This window comes from Malurus melanocephalus, unplaced genomic scaffold, assembly GCF_030028575.1.
Source record: "Malurus melanocephalus ecotype Western Australia unplaced genomic scaffold, MMel_1.1 scaffold_166, whole genome shotgun sequence".
NCBI lineage: Eukaryota > Metazoa > Chordata > Aves > Passeriformes > Maluridae > Malurus > Malurus melanocephalus.
In genome coordinates, this window is record NW_026623398.1 from 132,058 (window position 1) to 147,214 (window position 15,157).

Here is a 15,157-nt window from a genome sequence, read left to right on the forward strand (position 1 = left end):
TTCCAGCACCACCTCCTCCCCCTCCTTCCTGTCCCACCTTGGTGTCTRCAGGGCTGTTTCTCACACTTTTGTCCTCACTGCTGTCTCTGCTGGGCAGTGCTTTGCCCTCCCTTAGATTTCACAAAGGCACCAACAGCTGCTTTTTGCCAAAATGCAGAGCAGGACACCAGGGAGTCCCATCCTCTGGTSTTGCAAGCTTTAGAAGTGGCCAGTGCCTGTCTTCAAGCAATCCCCCAGACTTTCATACCACTCTTACAGGAAAAGTGCTCTGGAGCCATATTCCCCTAACAAAGGCACTCTGCCTTTTTTTAGCCTAGGATGACTTTTGGGTAGCTTATACCCATTTGATTTGTGGCACACACTTAAAATAGCTCCTTTTCTTTCATGAAAAATTGAATCTACTGTTGTGATGTCTGTATTGGCTTGTTTACACTCATTCTGAACCCTGGTCTTGTTAAATACATGTTTTGCAGGACTTCTCCATTTCTCTGACCATCCCAGTAACTTCTGTACAGCAGATCTTTTAAAAYCAGTTTTCTTGAGAGCTGATGTATTCATCAGAAGGAAGTCCCACCAGAGCCTCATCCTCCCACTCTAGCACATTCCTCTAACTAAAAATGGACTGATTAGMAAGTAAGATTTTTTTGCCCCCTTTTTTTTCATAGTAGCAGCTCTAAGTTGTTGAAGAGTTGGTTCACAAGTATCTTTCCTTCTCTCCCCTTCGGTCATGTCCGACTAAGACTCCCATGGAAACAGCTGAAATTCTGTTACTGGTGCCTAAGGGGGACTTTAAGTCCCATTTCTTTCTCCAGTCATCAAGGTTATCTGGTAGTTGCTGTAGGAGATGTAACCTTCCCTGGCACWGACAGTGCTTTCCAATATTGTCATCTCCAAACATTGCTGCAAATAATCCTGTTTTTCATAGGGTCTCTCCTCAAACATTATTAATGGACTCTGTTCTGGCTGAAAGGATTGAGACAAACCATCTGCTCATCAGTTTGACCTTGCTTATGCATGGATCCTCTTGCTGGTCACCACACCCTCTAGTTTAGATAATAATTTCCAAGATAAAAAATACTACCAATTCCAGAGGGATGGAAGATGAATTTCCTTTGTCTACACAATATTTTTTTAATTAAAAACCAACACGGGTCAATCAGATATGATTGTTTCCAGGAAAGCTGTGTTAAATTGGAGAAAATGTTCTTTTTTTTGTACTCATTCTTCCCATTTATTCTGAAACTTCTCATCATACTGAAATCAGACTATCAAGTCTGCCATCTACCAGAGACTTTTWACATTCTTCCTATAGAAAGTATAGTATCTATGTTATATGTAATTGAAATATAAGACATGTCTCTTTCCTCCTTCTCCACAACCCAGTTTGCTTTAAACATAACACTTTTTTTTTTTTTTAATAGACTTTCGTTGCTCTTTTTCCTCCTTTCTTTTAATACCTTTGACTTAAAATCTAATAATGGCTCTACTACTGTCATGTCATTGGAACCCCTGGGAACTCCGGCTTCCCCTGCTCTCACAACTGTGCTCTACCAAAATTGAGAAACATAAGGACCTTGCTTTTTATATCTATTTAACATAAGTGGATTAAAAATTGAAAATGGAATCGTTTGCTTTATGAATTAGTTTGTGAAACATCCTGATGATTACAACGAACCACTTTTCTTGGTGCAGCAATTCTTGGCAAGAGGATGACAYTGACAATATAAGTTAATCCTCTGTACCAATACAACTCGGAGCAGCATTTCTCTAACAGATCTTCATCTATATTTCATCATGCACTGCATTGCCTCAAAGGTATTCCCTGCAGAACCCACACAGTCCAAGTAATTTGGCCTCCAAYTGTATTTTAATTTCTCTTCAGCATCCAACTTACATCTTTTTTTGAATAATGCATACATTTAACAACATAYATTTCAGTCTCATACAAGACACACATTTTATCAACTTACAACTCAGGACAGCCATCAAATATCAAAGGCAGAAGCAACCCCCAGAACCGTTCTATATGAGATCTGGGGCTTTGGGGGTTTTGTTGCCCCAGTTTTGGGGATGTAAGTCCTATCATAAACTCAAACACTTACTTAGTATCTCACTTGCATCAAGTAAAATACACAATCAACCACAAAGATTTCCAGAATTGTTCYCTGCTTTTCTTCTCCCTGCCATCTCAGTAATCCCAGCTCCTGAGTGATCCCAGTCCYAGGGGTGGCTTGCACATCCATGGCACAGCACACAGGGTCTTTTCACCAGGACCACTCTAAAAAGAGCTGCTTTCTGGCATTTGAGCTTCTCTTCACAGCTGAACAAAAGCTTAACATTTCTCTCCATCACTTGGGCTGCAGAGCCTGAGTGCCTGGAGGGATTTGGTCAATTCATGAACTGCACAAGATTTTAGCTTAATGGTTGTAGCTTGGTCATTATCTCTGCAAATAGGTACTGAAACTGTCTTATTCTCCAGAGCCACCTTTACATGAAACCTCTCCATCCTGCTGGAAGCAGTTGGTCCTTTTTCAACTCTCCCGCCTTTCCAACACAGAAAGTCCTTTCTGAGGAYTCTCTCATAGTCCCAAGCACCAATCACAGCTGTATCTATTAGCAAAACTACACATGATCAGGGAATTGAGGCAATCCACAGGCTGTTACTTGCCCCAGGTCAGGAAAGGCACTGGAAGCTGAGCTGGTGCAGATCCAAGGCTCCTGCCTTGGTCCATCAGTTATGGCAAGATGATGTCTGATCGAACCCATCCAGCTCTCAGACACTTTTCAGTTGCTGCTGAGACTGTAGAAGAGGACCCAGGAACCCCAGTTTTCTCCATGCAGGTGTGGACACTACTGATGTTCTCAGGGTCACATCTCCTGCCAGTTTTGTAAAGTCCCTCAGTTTTGTGACTGTGTGCCATGAACCTCGAYGGCGAGGTTTGGAGTGCAAGCAGCCCCATCTCTGCTGGCTCACAYGAGGAGCACAGGTTGGTGCTGTGGCTTCTGCCTTCTAGGTACTTCCTGTAGATTTGGCTTCTTATCCAAAGAACTGTACCATACTGAGCCTTGCTTAGAAACACAATTTCAAAGCTCAATTGGCATATGAAAGAGACAAACTATCTTAGCAACCACCTTAGGCACCTCCTAGAGGAGACCAACAAAGCATGAAACCTCTGAGTCATTCACATGAAGTGTAAAACCATTTCCCTGGTCTAGGTGTCTTGTGTGAAGAACCTACAAGTAAGAAGACAGACAGCTTTATAAGTAGCTTTTTACCAAATCCATCACCAGCCTATCTGGGGTTGTTGCAATGTACTGATTAAACATTCGAGAGGGCTCCAAAMCAATCACCTAAGGGCGAGGGGAGCTATAAGAAAATTGCAAAAATGCTCCAGTTCTGGAGGGAGGTATTAACCCATTTCATAGACTGGAAGCTGAGGCAGAAAGTCCCTCTCAGTCATGCTGAGCTTTGCTCCTGGCACTCCCTTCTCAAGCTATTGGGGCTGCTCTGCACTCAGTGAGTCAGTAATCCCAGCGGGAGTTAAATCCATCACATGGACCAGTATTTCTACAGCCAGGCAAGGGAAGAATTCAGCAACAGCCAAAGCTTTCTGTAGAGATTTTGTTGCCAAATCTCTGTTACACTAAACATCTCTGAGCATCTGCAGCTGTTCTTCCATCACAGAGGCTCCTCCTTGGCCTAACACAGGATGGGGCAATGCATTAAATCTGTACAAACCCACAGAATTCAGGCAGAGATCATCAAAAGTGTTTTAATGATTAAACCATGTCAAACATTAACAATGAAGTATATCCAGATGAGCCAAGGGTTTATTTCTAGCACATTTAGACAGCCTATTTTGAACATTACAGCTGCTGTACTGAGCTATGTAAAGACTGCAAACCAGTACCTAGAAATGAAGACACACACACAAGTTTTGATAAYGTAAACATAACAGACACTGTCTCCTTCAAAACAAGGAATGAAAACCCACAAGGCTAGTAAGAGAACTTATTAATTCCCTAAGAGATGTGCAAAAATTTTTAAAAAGATTTAAAAACAATTAAACGTGTTAAAACTGGCATTTATATATATATATCAAAAAACCAAACAGTTGAACTTGAGACCAGCAGAATGTCTTGCACAATTCAATTTTTCAGAGCTTAATGAACTCCACCATGCCAGATGCCAGAATACCAGCAACAGATACTGGCTTTGCAACTGACTCCTCAGATGTGCAAGACAGGATTTTACAAAAAGGAGTAACTTCAACCAGCACTCAAACCAAATCCTTAGATAACAAGCCAAAACATTACCAGTGATATACACAACTCACATTACAGAAACAGACATTTCCAGCACATTTCAGTAACATTTAAAAAACATCAGCTATGACTTAAACTGTTTAAACTTGCCTGTTTGGGAAAAAAAATCTTTGTGTTAGGCACGTTTTAAAAGTGAACGTATGCTACATAAAGAACAGTTCAGATACCAACCCAAATATGGACAATTCCATCAGAAAAGCATCTTTCTGGCTCCACTTTTAAATACACTTTTGGATATGTCACAGACTTAAACAGTAGCTCCTAAAATGTGGGTATGGCTATGGTAATAACACTTGAAACTCTGCCAGTTTCATATTAAAAATCACTCTTCATTTAGCATTTAAGAATTCTTAGAAATAAGAAAGAAAGAAAAAAAGAGAGAAAAAAGTAAAAAGAATAGATGGGTCCACCCTGTATATGCTCTAAACCTTAGAGATAATATTTAAATCTTACTTGACTGTGTAAGCGCCAATTACTTTTATGTTAGTGACATACTTCAAATAAAAAAATAAGATCTATTAAAAAGGTAAAATAACTTTTCCATCTGTTTTGTGACTGTTTAGTCAATTAAAGCCAAATATACAAAACTAAATGTGCCATTTCCAATTTCACTGTATTGAGTAAGAGATACGTAGCATCATGTATCACATACAGAACAGTAAAATGATCAATGGATTCTTCTAAGTGACTTTTTAATAAAAAGTCAATCAACTGAAAAGTCGAAACATACCCTAATTTTTAAACCAGTAATAAGCTTTGGGCCCTGCTTTTTAATTTAAGGCATGTGTGTTTATCTACTGAAACCAGCATCATACAAATTACCTCTACAATCACATGCATGATCTATAGTTAAAAAAAATGGAGGTTTAGATTACAGTGTTTTCAAATTGTGAATCATAATTCAGCACCTATCATATTGACTAGTAAGGCAACAGCAGTGTCAAATAATATAATACTCCCTTCCACAGTCTATAGCAGGGTCAGTGACAGCCCAGAATTATTTTTAAACTTTAACCTACTTTTATGTTCTGTGTACAGTTTCTAGGGTGTTTGCACTGGTTAAGTCCTACATAAATCACACTATTCTAGGCAGGAATAGTTACAGTAGCCATTAGAGTATTAGTGCACAACTCTCATTGTGCTTACAATCAGATGATTTTGTTGTTGGGGTTATCAAAATGGTTTTTCAGTTTGGTCTTCAATCCTTCCTTTGTTTCCTTTGTTTCACATTGTTCTCAAGGGAAGAAAAGCTGTTTGTGTACCCGTTCGCAATGGCCGTGGAGCCGTTCTGATACTCTTTCCTCCTCGACGATGCCTTCTTGTTGTAAGTCTAGAATACACGGAAAGACACATGGTTTTGCTTAATTAGATATAAATAACCACTTCCTCACAGTACCTCTAGAAACACCAAAGTAAACTCGCATTCATCATTTTTAAAGACCTTGTGCTGGTGGTAGGAGTCTAACAAGCTCTACCACTTTTTGTGTATGGACTATACCATGCCTTTCATTCATCACAGCAAGAGGACTAGCTCACTTGAAGAGAAAACGTCTTGGCACTATGATGGTAGAGTTATGTTAACAGTAAATTAAAAACAAAGGAAGCGATTTTATGAGCAGACTATGGCRTAAGAATATACTCAAAATGACATGTGAGGAAGGASRTTTGAGGCACTGCAGGTGACAGTACCTTGAACAAAGCCAGAACAAGAGGTAGGCAAACAGTAACAGTGAGGGAATTTCAGAGACAGAAATGTGAAAGGAATTTCCCCTGGCCAACACAAGAATCAAAAACTAACAGAATGAGGGAGAYGGTCTAAAAAATTAGTGACAAAATATACATTAATTTTTTTCAAAGGGGATCCGTTGCCTGACAAAAGCATGTTTCCCAAAATTTCTGTGTGAAAGGTTTTTAAATGGTTARAAGTTAAAAGACGAGTAAAATTGATGAAGAAAATCAAGTAGCATTTGAAATATACTGTAATGTTTAATTAGCATGTTCATACACAGACAGTGATAGGCATCATGGGACTGATTCTAAGAAGTACCAGAAGAACAGACAGGGAAGCCTGCTGTATTTCTTCCCATGAATCATTCTCACCAGAACCAAAATGCCCATATTTCTTAAAAGACATTTGAAACATATATCAGAGTTTGCTTGTTTGGGGGCAGCAGGCTGTGTTGGTTTGATTTTCTGCAGACAGTAATACATCTTTGTACAGAAYCCAGTTACAAACTGCTCAGAACACATACTAAGTCTGGATCTGCTAAAACAGGAAATCAGCTTTGTAGAAACACAACTAAACCCACTAATTTTCCATATGAAAATACAAATAAATGCCTATTAAGAAGTGAAACAAATCCAGATTTCTGCATATTGTGAATTTAGGAGGTTCTGGATATAAAAAGAGCATTTTCCCTTGTAAAAGCAGAAATGAACAATTCCTTTGGGTGCTTCACAGGTTCACATGGTTTATTTCAGACTGGAAAGCTGTTTCTTATATAGAGCTCTTCCTCTCTCTTACTTGCAGTTAAAATTGCAGTAGCAAGCCATTTTTGTGTCATTCTGGCTCACTGAAATTACTAAATGTTCTGAATTAAGGGTACAAAACATCAGAAGATTTGAAAGTAGAGGGTAGATCAACAAGTGTAGTAGTTCAAGAATATATGCTTGTTAGTGAAGGATAGGAAAAGGACATTTCAAATGTATCTTTCTGTAAACAGCTTTCCAGTGAGATAGARCTGATGAATGTTACTTTTACCTGAATATAGAAATTTGTGAAGAGAATAATCAAAGAAATCATGTAAGAAATCTGAAAATACAGCCACCCCTGAGGAAATGCACATGGCCAAACAACACCACAGCTGGTCTGGAAGATTGTCAAGACAAACTGAATCTGGGGAGAGAAAACAAAAATGWGAGAAACGAAGCACATTAATGGAAGCAAGAAAAAAGCCATTAGTGACCACAATCTCAACAGTTATTTTCAAAACAAGTAAAAAGTATGTAATATTGTGTGTTTGACAAGTATTTTCTCTGTAAACCTGAGTTAGCAGACATTCAGGTTATGGTATCCTGTTAAGCATGTTTATTTATATTTTTCCATTTTAGAACATTGGAGTAACTTACATAGAATTGATATATTAATGACCCAAGGAAGAAAGACTGCCTTCTTGGTAATAACAGTTCGTTGGGATTTGACTCTACCATCCTAATGGAGTAGATCTGCACCTCACTGCTTAAGGTGCAGAAGATCTGCGGTCACTTGGTCTACATATAGACACCTGCARTCCCTTCCCACAGACAGGAGCTGTCTGACTCCAGCTGTAAGGCTCCAGTGAAAGAATTTTTGGGGTRAAGGCTGTAGGGAAGCTGGGGAGTCAGGGAGGAGGATCAGGGTCCAATCATCTTTAATTATCTCTTTTGAAAAAACAGAGTTTGGGCTTATGTGCTGCAAACGGCCTTAGGCAAAATTCATCCTCACATGAAGGCTACCAGATTAGGGAATGTTTATTTAAAAAGGGAAAGACTGTTTGTTCTGCTCTGCTATTTTGCTGCCCTAACAGCTATGCATGCAGAGCAGGCAAGGAAGTGAAAGCAGCTATGACAATATCCAGGGGAGCAACTGAAGCACCGAGACACTTGSACTCTGTAGCACTTGAACAACCAGGATGAAGAATAGATCCTAAATCTGGAAGGAAAAACAAAAACAAACCTCAAACTGAAGCAACCTGCCATGCCTCCCATGAAAATAATGAGCCCATAGCTACAATACTTAGCTATCCTTTAGGAAGGAGAATGCTAAAAAAACATGTTGAGAATCAACACTCTGAATTGCTGGCAGCAAATGTTATTAATCATCACCAGTGAATGTTATTAAAACTATTCACAACTCTGAAACAGTGCTGGGGGGGGTGGAAGGGAGAGGAAAATAACAAAATAATTTATCTCTAGGTTTCAGTTTCCCCTCTTACAAAATGGGGAAGACAGAACACTCATGCACATTTCCCTATGGTGTTCTGACATGCTCACATTGAAACCTGGTTCTTGTGCAACATCACTGCAGCATGTGCTGTRTTATTTAATTTCACTGCTCTTATCACTTCCAGCACACAGTGGTCAGGCTTCATCACTGTACACACTGGAAACAATGCAAATGGATACAAGGAGTCCAACACAGAATTACAAGAGAAGAAATCTGCCCATTTAAAGTGCAGAAAGAGAGGAGAAATATTGAATAGTTTTTAATAAACCATTTCCAACTGCATGCAAAAGTAGGACAGAAAAGGCATTGTCCCACAGGACTAGAATGGCCCTTGTTAGCTGTGGATGGCGTTGCACTTAGTTTCTGGTCTGTTCCAGCCTGAACAGCCAAGCATAGGGAAGAGCAGGCTAGCTCAAGAGGGCTTGAAAGAAAAGCTTCCTCCCTGGCTACCAAGTCCCAGAAATCCCAACGCTGCAACCCCCAAATACACCTAGCCACACAACATGGTGAGGTGGAGAAATATCCCATGGACCTCAGCACTGATTCATGTACACCACCAGTACCCAGCTCCCCACTGTCCTGAACACAGAGCACAGATGTGCAGAAGCTGGATTTCTAAGGTGATGTGGGCACTACAAYATGTAGAAGGTACTAACTCTCATTCTCCCTTCTAACCCCTGCCAAAATTTCCTAACTCAGTAAAGACAAGAGGATCTCATCAGAAAAAGAAGAGCCTGCTGAAGCACTGAAGAGCAAATCACTCACCAGCTGCCCCTGAGTGATGTACTTCTTCCACCACAGATAAGGACGCATTGCTGGAACAGCGGACAATCCGTAGTAGGAGTACATGAGGACATGGATAAAGCTGTTCAGTGTGGCACCAAAGTAAGCTAAAAAAAGAGCAAGGGAAAAAGAAAGTACACTGCATTACCAGGAAGGAACATGCTGTTTCATGGAACCTACAAAAATAACAAGTTCAAAATGTTACTATTTCAAATATGATTTCTCTTAGAAAAAAAGAGAGGGTTTTTTACCCTGTTTTTTATTCTGCTCACCAAATGGAGTAGCTGAACTGCTTTGCAGCTTTGTGCTTTACACCAGCCTTCTGGTTTTGTTTCCTTGAGTTACTCTTTTTCACATCTACATAATGGTTTCTCAAGGGAACTAAGGAAGCTGATTTAAAAGGAGGAATGCTCACATACCAAACAATCAGTAGCTTCACCCATCTACTTTTARGCTGATTTCACTTCCTTCCAGGCAAGAGCCAATTTTGTCACTTATAACCAAAAGCTTCAGATCCCTTCAGAAAMTGCAAGTTAGTTATTTTATTTGTCCTTGTTAAAAGCACCTTTAGTYATTAAAGAAAGTTTTAGCTTAACAYCGAACTGCATAGAACCACRATGACACAACAGAACATAAACCTTGGAAGAAGAAAAACACAACTAGAAACAGCACAGAAGTGTTTTCAAGACCACACGAGCACAAGATAGATTCTAAATATTTGCAGTTTTGACTGCTGTATGAACAGGGATTGACTTCCTTGGAGGACAATGTGTTTTCAGATGCAGACTTTTTATAAGTTCAGTATTACTCACTGTTGTGCTGACAACACAAAACAAATACGAGTTTCTATGTTGTTTGGCTCAGAGAGCAGACTCCTGAGGAATGCAGCCTCTTGGTCTGCACTGCCAGTAGCTCACATCCATTGGATTTGAAAAACCTTCTCTTGGATGTAGTGTTCAACAAAGCCAGTATCTGTAAGCTGCACATCCGAACCACAACTAAGCCATGCTAAYGCAGTTAGGAAACTACATGCCAGCTAAATGTAATGAAAGTAAAGAATCAAAGTACAGAATCAAAGAATCAAAGTGGTTAGCCAAATCCTGCTAACCACTGCCTGAGGTTAGCAGGATTTAGACAAGAGAGATATGGAAATCTTCCACTTAAGATTCATGTGCTCATGTTCATTAGTGCTCAGGGGACAAGAAATTAATTGAAATAATTTGTTATGACTAGTGGTATAATGAGATTAAATTAAGAAAGTCGTATCTCAAGTAAACTTTACATACACAAGAACAAGAGTCACTTTTAGCTCTCTTACAGCTGAAACAAGCTTCTGGCCTGCGTTAGAAAAGAGTGTTTTGCAGAGGGTTTGTAACAACAGCAAAACTAGAGAAAGGTTGATGGRTATCTGACCTGGGCTACTGCACCTGATAAATGTCACACTGCCACACAAATTCCTCAAACTACACAGACATTCCTTTCCTAGAGGCTATGCTGATGGCTTAATTCCTGCAACCATCTACAAAAGCTGCAATTCATCAAAGCAGCTTAACAAGGTACAGAACAAATCCTGCAGCTGAAGGTACCGGAGCTGTTTGGTTTGATCAAAAGAACACCAAAACAAAGCCCCTGTTGAAGATGGTCCCCCACCACAACCCAGTACTTACAGTGACCACAAGGCACCCAGTTCATAACAAACCACCAGATGTTCAGCATTGTTGCATGGTGGTAGACATGCAGAACAGTGATCTGATGATTATTTTTCCTCAAAATGAAAAAGAAGGTATCCATGAACTCAATGAGTTTGGAGAAATAGTACCACCAGAGGACACGTATGATCTGGAAATGAGAAAACAAGTTTTAGAAGCATTGCACCTTGTGGGGGCTTTCAACCCTTCTGCTATTAAGTAATTAAAATCCAGACTGTCCTGCACTAATTGGATTGAAGACACTTCTGGGATCTTTTGTAGTACTTCTGCCTCAGGTTTCTCTATAGGAGAYTGAGGTACAACCTATAGTTAYAGYTGAAAACTATGACAAAGACTGCTTYATGAGGCAGTTACTGCTGTGCACCTGGGTTGTCCTGGGACAARCAAGAAAATATTTAACCAGAGCTGGTGCTGCAGTGCTCTCTGTAAAGTTGAGGTCCGAAGTGTGACCASAAGAAATCATCACCACATCTCTGAACGAGAAGGGTATCGCAACACAGAGCAGCTGGATACAGCCTGAAGACCAGGTCCTGATTTTCTGACCTGGGAACACTTGAAAATTTGCACATAATTACTCACAAAAATACCAACCATGAATACATCATAGATTAACTACTGTGTTTGACCGTGCATTATCTGCTGTATCGCAAAASGAGGAAAAAAGCTTAGTTTAAGCAAAATGGATATAATCAATACTGTTCTGCTCTCCACTTACACTCAAGCGGACAATTTGAAACATTACCAGCTCTAAGACTCAATTACAGTACCTTCATATCAGCYTCTCCTCCACTGTGTGTATCCTGACAGAAGAAATTGTATCCTCCTTCCAATACTCCCGTCACCAGCTGAGCAAATAAAAAAAATAAAATGTCATTTGGGGAGAAGGCTGMAATCCATGGCACCTGCAAACCTCCACAGTGGCTCTGCCCACACATCTGTGGCAACAGATTCCTGGGCACCTGAGGGTGGCATTAGGTTGAATTCAAGTTCCWAACAGTGACTGAATCATAGTGAAGGGTGAATTAATAAATTCWCCCAATTGGGGCATATAAGAATAAAAATAGAAGGTATCATTTTATCCCCGCTTATCTTACATAGCATGAGTATTTTCAGAGTCATATTCCAGACAGATTCTTAGGAAATCTCCTTCTTTGCTGATGACCTCATWGTTGGAGAAAGTAAATAACCAAAGTTCAGTAAAAATATTTTTCTTCTGATTATTCTGGAAATCAGTGGTTACATCTTTAAGAAATTTTATGCTCAAAAGATGTGACTACAATTTTTTCAACCATGTGACATAGCACCTTTTCACTTTGCTATCCTTAACAACTAACAACAGATGTTTCACTGCACTTCCATTCTTCAAGATCTTTTTAAGTAATTCGCTCATCTTCAGTACACTACATCCTTCCCAATATAAGTGACTTCCTGTGCAGGATATGCCACTGCCTGCCTGACTTCCTGGCATAACAAATARCACCTCAAACATAACAGAACCACTATTAAAGAGTAACGACCAGCTATCAGTCATGAAAGATGACAGGTGCCCACTGYGGAGGGGCTGGCTGAAATATCTAGAGAAGCAAGACCCACACTGGATGTTCACACCTCACCCTTTCATGGGTGGGAGATGGAAGGACAGGTTGAGGGTGGAATGGGAGGAGGGAGCACGTACAAGGACATGAGAAAGCTCCCCTTTAATATCTCAACAGAAGGGATCACTGAACATTGTTTATAAAGATGTTTTTTCTCATGCAAATAGCATGAGAAGAGGAGTAACAACTTTAGACAACTCCCAAGTGAAAAAAAAGAATTGTTAGGAATCTCAAAAAACATCTGAAAGGCAGAGGCAAGTTGTATGTTYTGGCCTTATCTATGCTTCACAGAATAAAAATACAGCTTTGCAAAGCCACAATGCAAACTCCTTATCCTAGAAGTCATGGTAAACGATCACTTGATTAAAGGACTACAATAACTGGTATTACTAAAYGATGCTCAGAACTGTGAACAGGAAGCTAATTTTAAAAGGTTCAATAAAGATTATCACTTAARTTATCTACCTTTCTCTAATGTTATTTCTTTCATGCCTCATTTCCCCCTAAATTAGCTTTTAAAATACTTAGTCAGCCTAGGYCATTATTTCTGACCTTCTGAGACAGAATTATTGCCGCAAATTTAGGGGAAAGAAAAGCACAGTTATATCATAACATATAGACCTGGAAGTATCTCATGAAGTAAAGATAAATCAATAGCAGCCTGCCAAAGCAAGGGCAGTGCAGCCATGGAAGGACTCCTCTCCCGGCCACAGGGCTGTGCARGGGAYACCAGTTTAAAAGTGGCACCATGCYAAAGGACCAGTTATGCCCCAGAGCAAGCTTGGAACCAAACCACTCTCAGGCCACTGAGGGAAAGACTGTGTGTCCCTCAGCCAGAAGACCACGTTGTGCTGTGATCATTGTAGACCTTACAGATGTTTTCATACAGCTCTCATAGTTGAAGGAAGTGTTAGGAATAGAAGGATAACCTCATTGTTTATATTGTAATTAATCCCTGCATCATTAATGCCGCATTCCATAAACTTCTCCTCAGTAAAGGYTGGCACAGTGAACCCAGAGCTTTCCCTGCAAGTGGTACAGGTTCACCACCTAAAGCATAACACAGTCAAAGGAGTCTCCACAGATCCAGCCTCCCTAAAGGACAATGGAATCAGTGTGTCTATGAGCAGTAGCTTCMGTTCAACATGAGTACTCCCTTGTGTCCAAAATAACCTATTATTGTATGCTAGGAACTGTAATACTCTCACAGCCACAAATTATGTAAGCAAAGCAACATTTGTAGGAAATGTTAGCATATTTTATCATATAAATAGTATAGTTACAAGAATAATTCAATTCTCCACTTTCCAGAAGGAACTAATTGGAACTAACTAACCAGCTGCCCACAAACTGCTGCTGCTGCCTACAAACCTTACTCAGTGCAACACACAACATGTAAATAATCCTTTTCCCCATTTAGACAGCTGCTCCTTTGCCTGGTATCACTATTTCTTGCACCCACAATATTTTCATTTCCAGCTTCATGCTGGAAGGCTTCAGAAAACAAAACCAACAGGTCACTCTCAAACTTGACCACAAGTGGCTCCCAAATGGCTCCATTATKCACACAGGGATACAGCCCTGGGGAGCTGCTTCCCTACCACTACAAAAGTGATAAGGAGAGGGTCAGAAATTGCCAGCAGTGCATTGAAGCCCTTGCTCACATTTGTGGTCTGCTCCCTGCATGGTCAGACTTTCCAAGCYCTCTTTATACCACTGTTCAGTAGGTCTGAAACTCACGCAGAAACAGAGTGGTGGCTCCTTAGCCAACACAGCCCTGAGACAACCTTTCCCTGCCTGCTGACTCAAGGAAGTCCTTCATCTTCAGGCTGGCAGGAGCCCAAGCATGCTGATGGCACTGCGGATGAACCACAGGCAAATCTTCTCTCAAGAAATTAGCAGACCCAGAAAAGGCCAATTATAACCATTTTCACTTGAGTAAACCACTTCACRTGGTTTCTAAACAGCACAAAGACATTTCCTTCATAAGCCAATTAAAATGGTACTCAAAGTCAATGTTAAGTCCCTCAGCTCAGGGCAAAACCCTGCAGCTCAAGGTTGCATTTGTGCTGAAGCAACTCACACTTTCTTSCCGTTCAATGAATTTTTCCTTTTTCATATTGCTCTCATTTTGTAATTCCATTGCTGAATTCTTGAAAATATTGTGGCACRTGCTTTTTTATTAACTCTGCTACCAAAATAAGCCAGGACACTTACACCAGTCTGACTGGACTGGAGGAGGATTTTGGTTTTTTTCTCATGATAAAACTGAAGTCTGWGACTCACTGGAGAGGRGCAGATAAGGGACCKAGCASTGCAACATGCTGGCATGATGGGTTYACAAGGYTCAAARCAGAGCTAGATTAGAGTGAAGAGAARCAGAAGCTCACGTCTGATCAAAGAMAGCAAAAGCCTGCATAGATACGTAACTTAACATGAATGCAGTCACCCCAGGGCACAGATAARGGCTTCAGCATGGCAGAGAAAGAAAGGSGAGAGGAAAGAGCAGCCTAGCTCCACCCATAGCTCATGTGCCACAACACCTCTGCACAGAGCCCCTCCTTCCTAAAACTTTTCCTACAGCATATGCAACACCTCCCTTATCAGGAAAATCTAAAACTTATCTCAGGCAGATTCAGTAGGAAATTAATTTTTCAGATGAAGAAAAAAGACAGTAAAGAGAWCACTTAAGAAAGTGAGCCTTCATCAGTGACCAGTTTTCTCTAATGTAAGCCCAGGTGGTCCAGATCGCTTGCCTA

The 15,157-nt window shown here is 40.3% G+C and overlaps 1 protein-coding gene across 2 annotated transcripts in view; it reads right to left on the reverse strand.

Moving 5' to 3' along the window:
* Window positions 1–3,759: 3,759 nt before the first annotated feature.
* ELOVL5 (ELOVL fatty acid elongase 5) overlaps window positions 3,760–15,157 on the reverse strand; it is a 37,690-nt gene continuing 26,292 nt past the window's right edge. For both annotated transcript variants that reach the window (XM_057372203.1, XM_057372205.1), the window contains exons 4-8: window positions 11,571–11,648; window positions 10,762–10,933; window positions 9,077–9,201; window positions 7,088–7,222; window positions 3,760–5,656 (exon numbers count right to left, since the gene is read on the reverse strand). In XM_057372203.1, coding sequence (XP_057228186.1) covers window positions 5,525–5,656; window positions 7,088–7,222; window positions 9,077–9,201; window positions 10,762–10,933; window positions 11,571–11,648 — 642 coding nt within the window. In that variant the 3' untranslated portion in view covers window positions 3,760–5,524. The remainder of the gene's footprint in view (window positions 5,657–7,087; window positions 7,223–9,076; window positions 9,202–10,761; window positions 10,934–11,570; window positions 11,649–15,157) is intronic.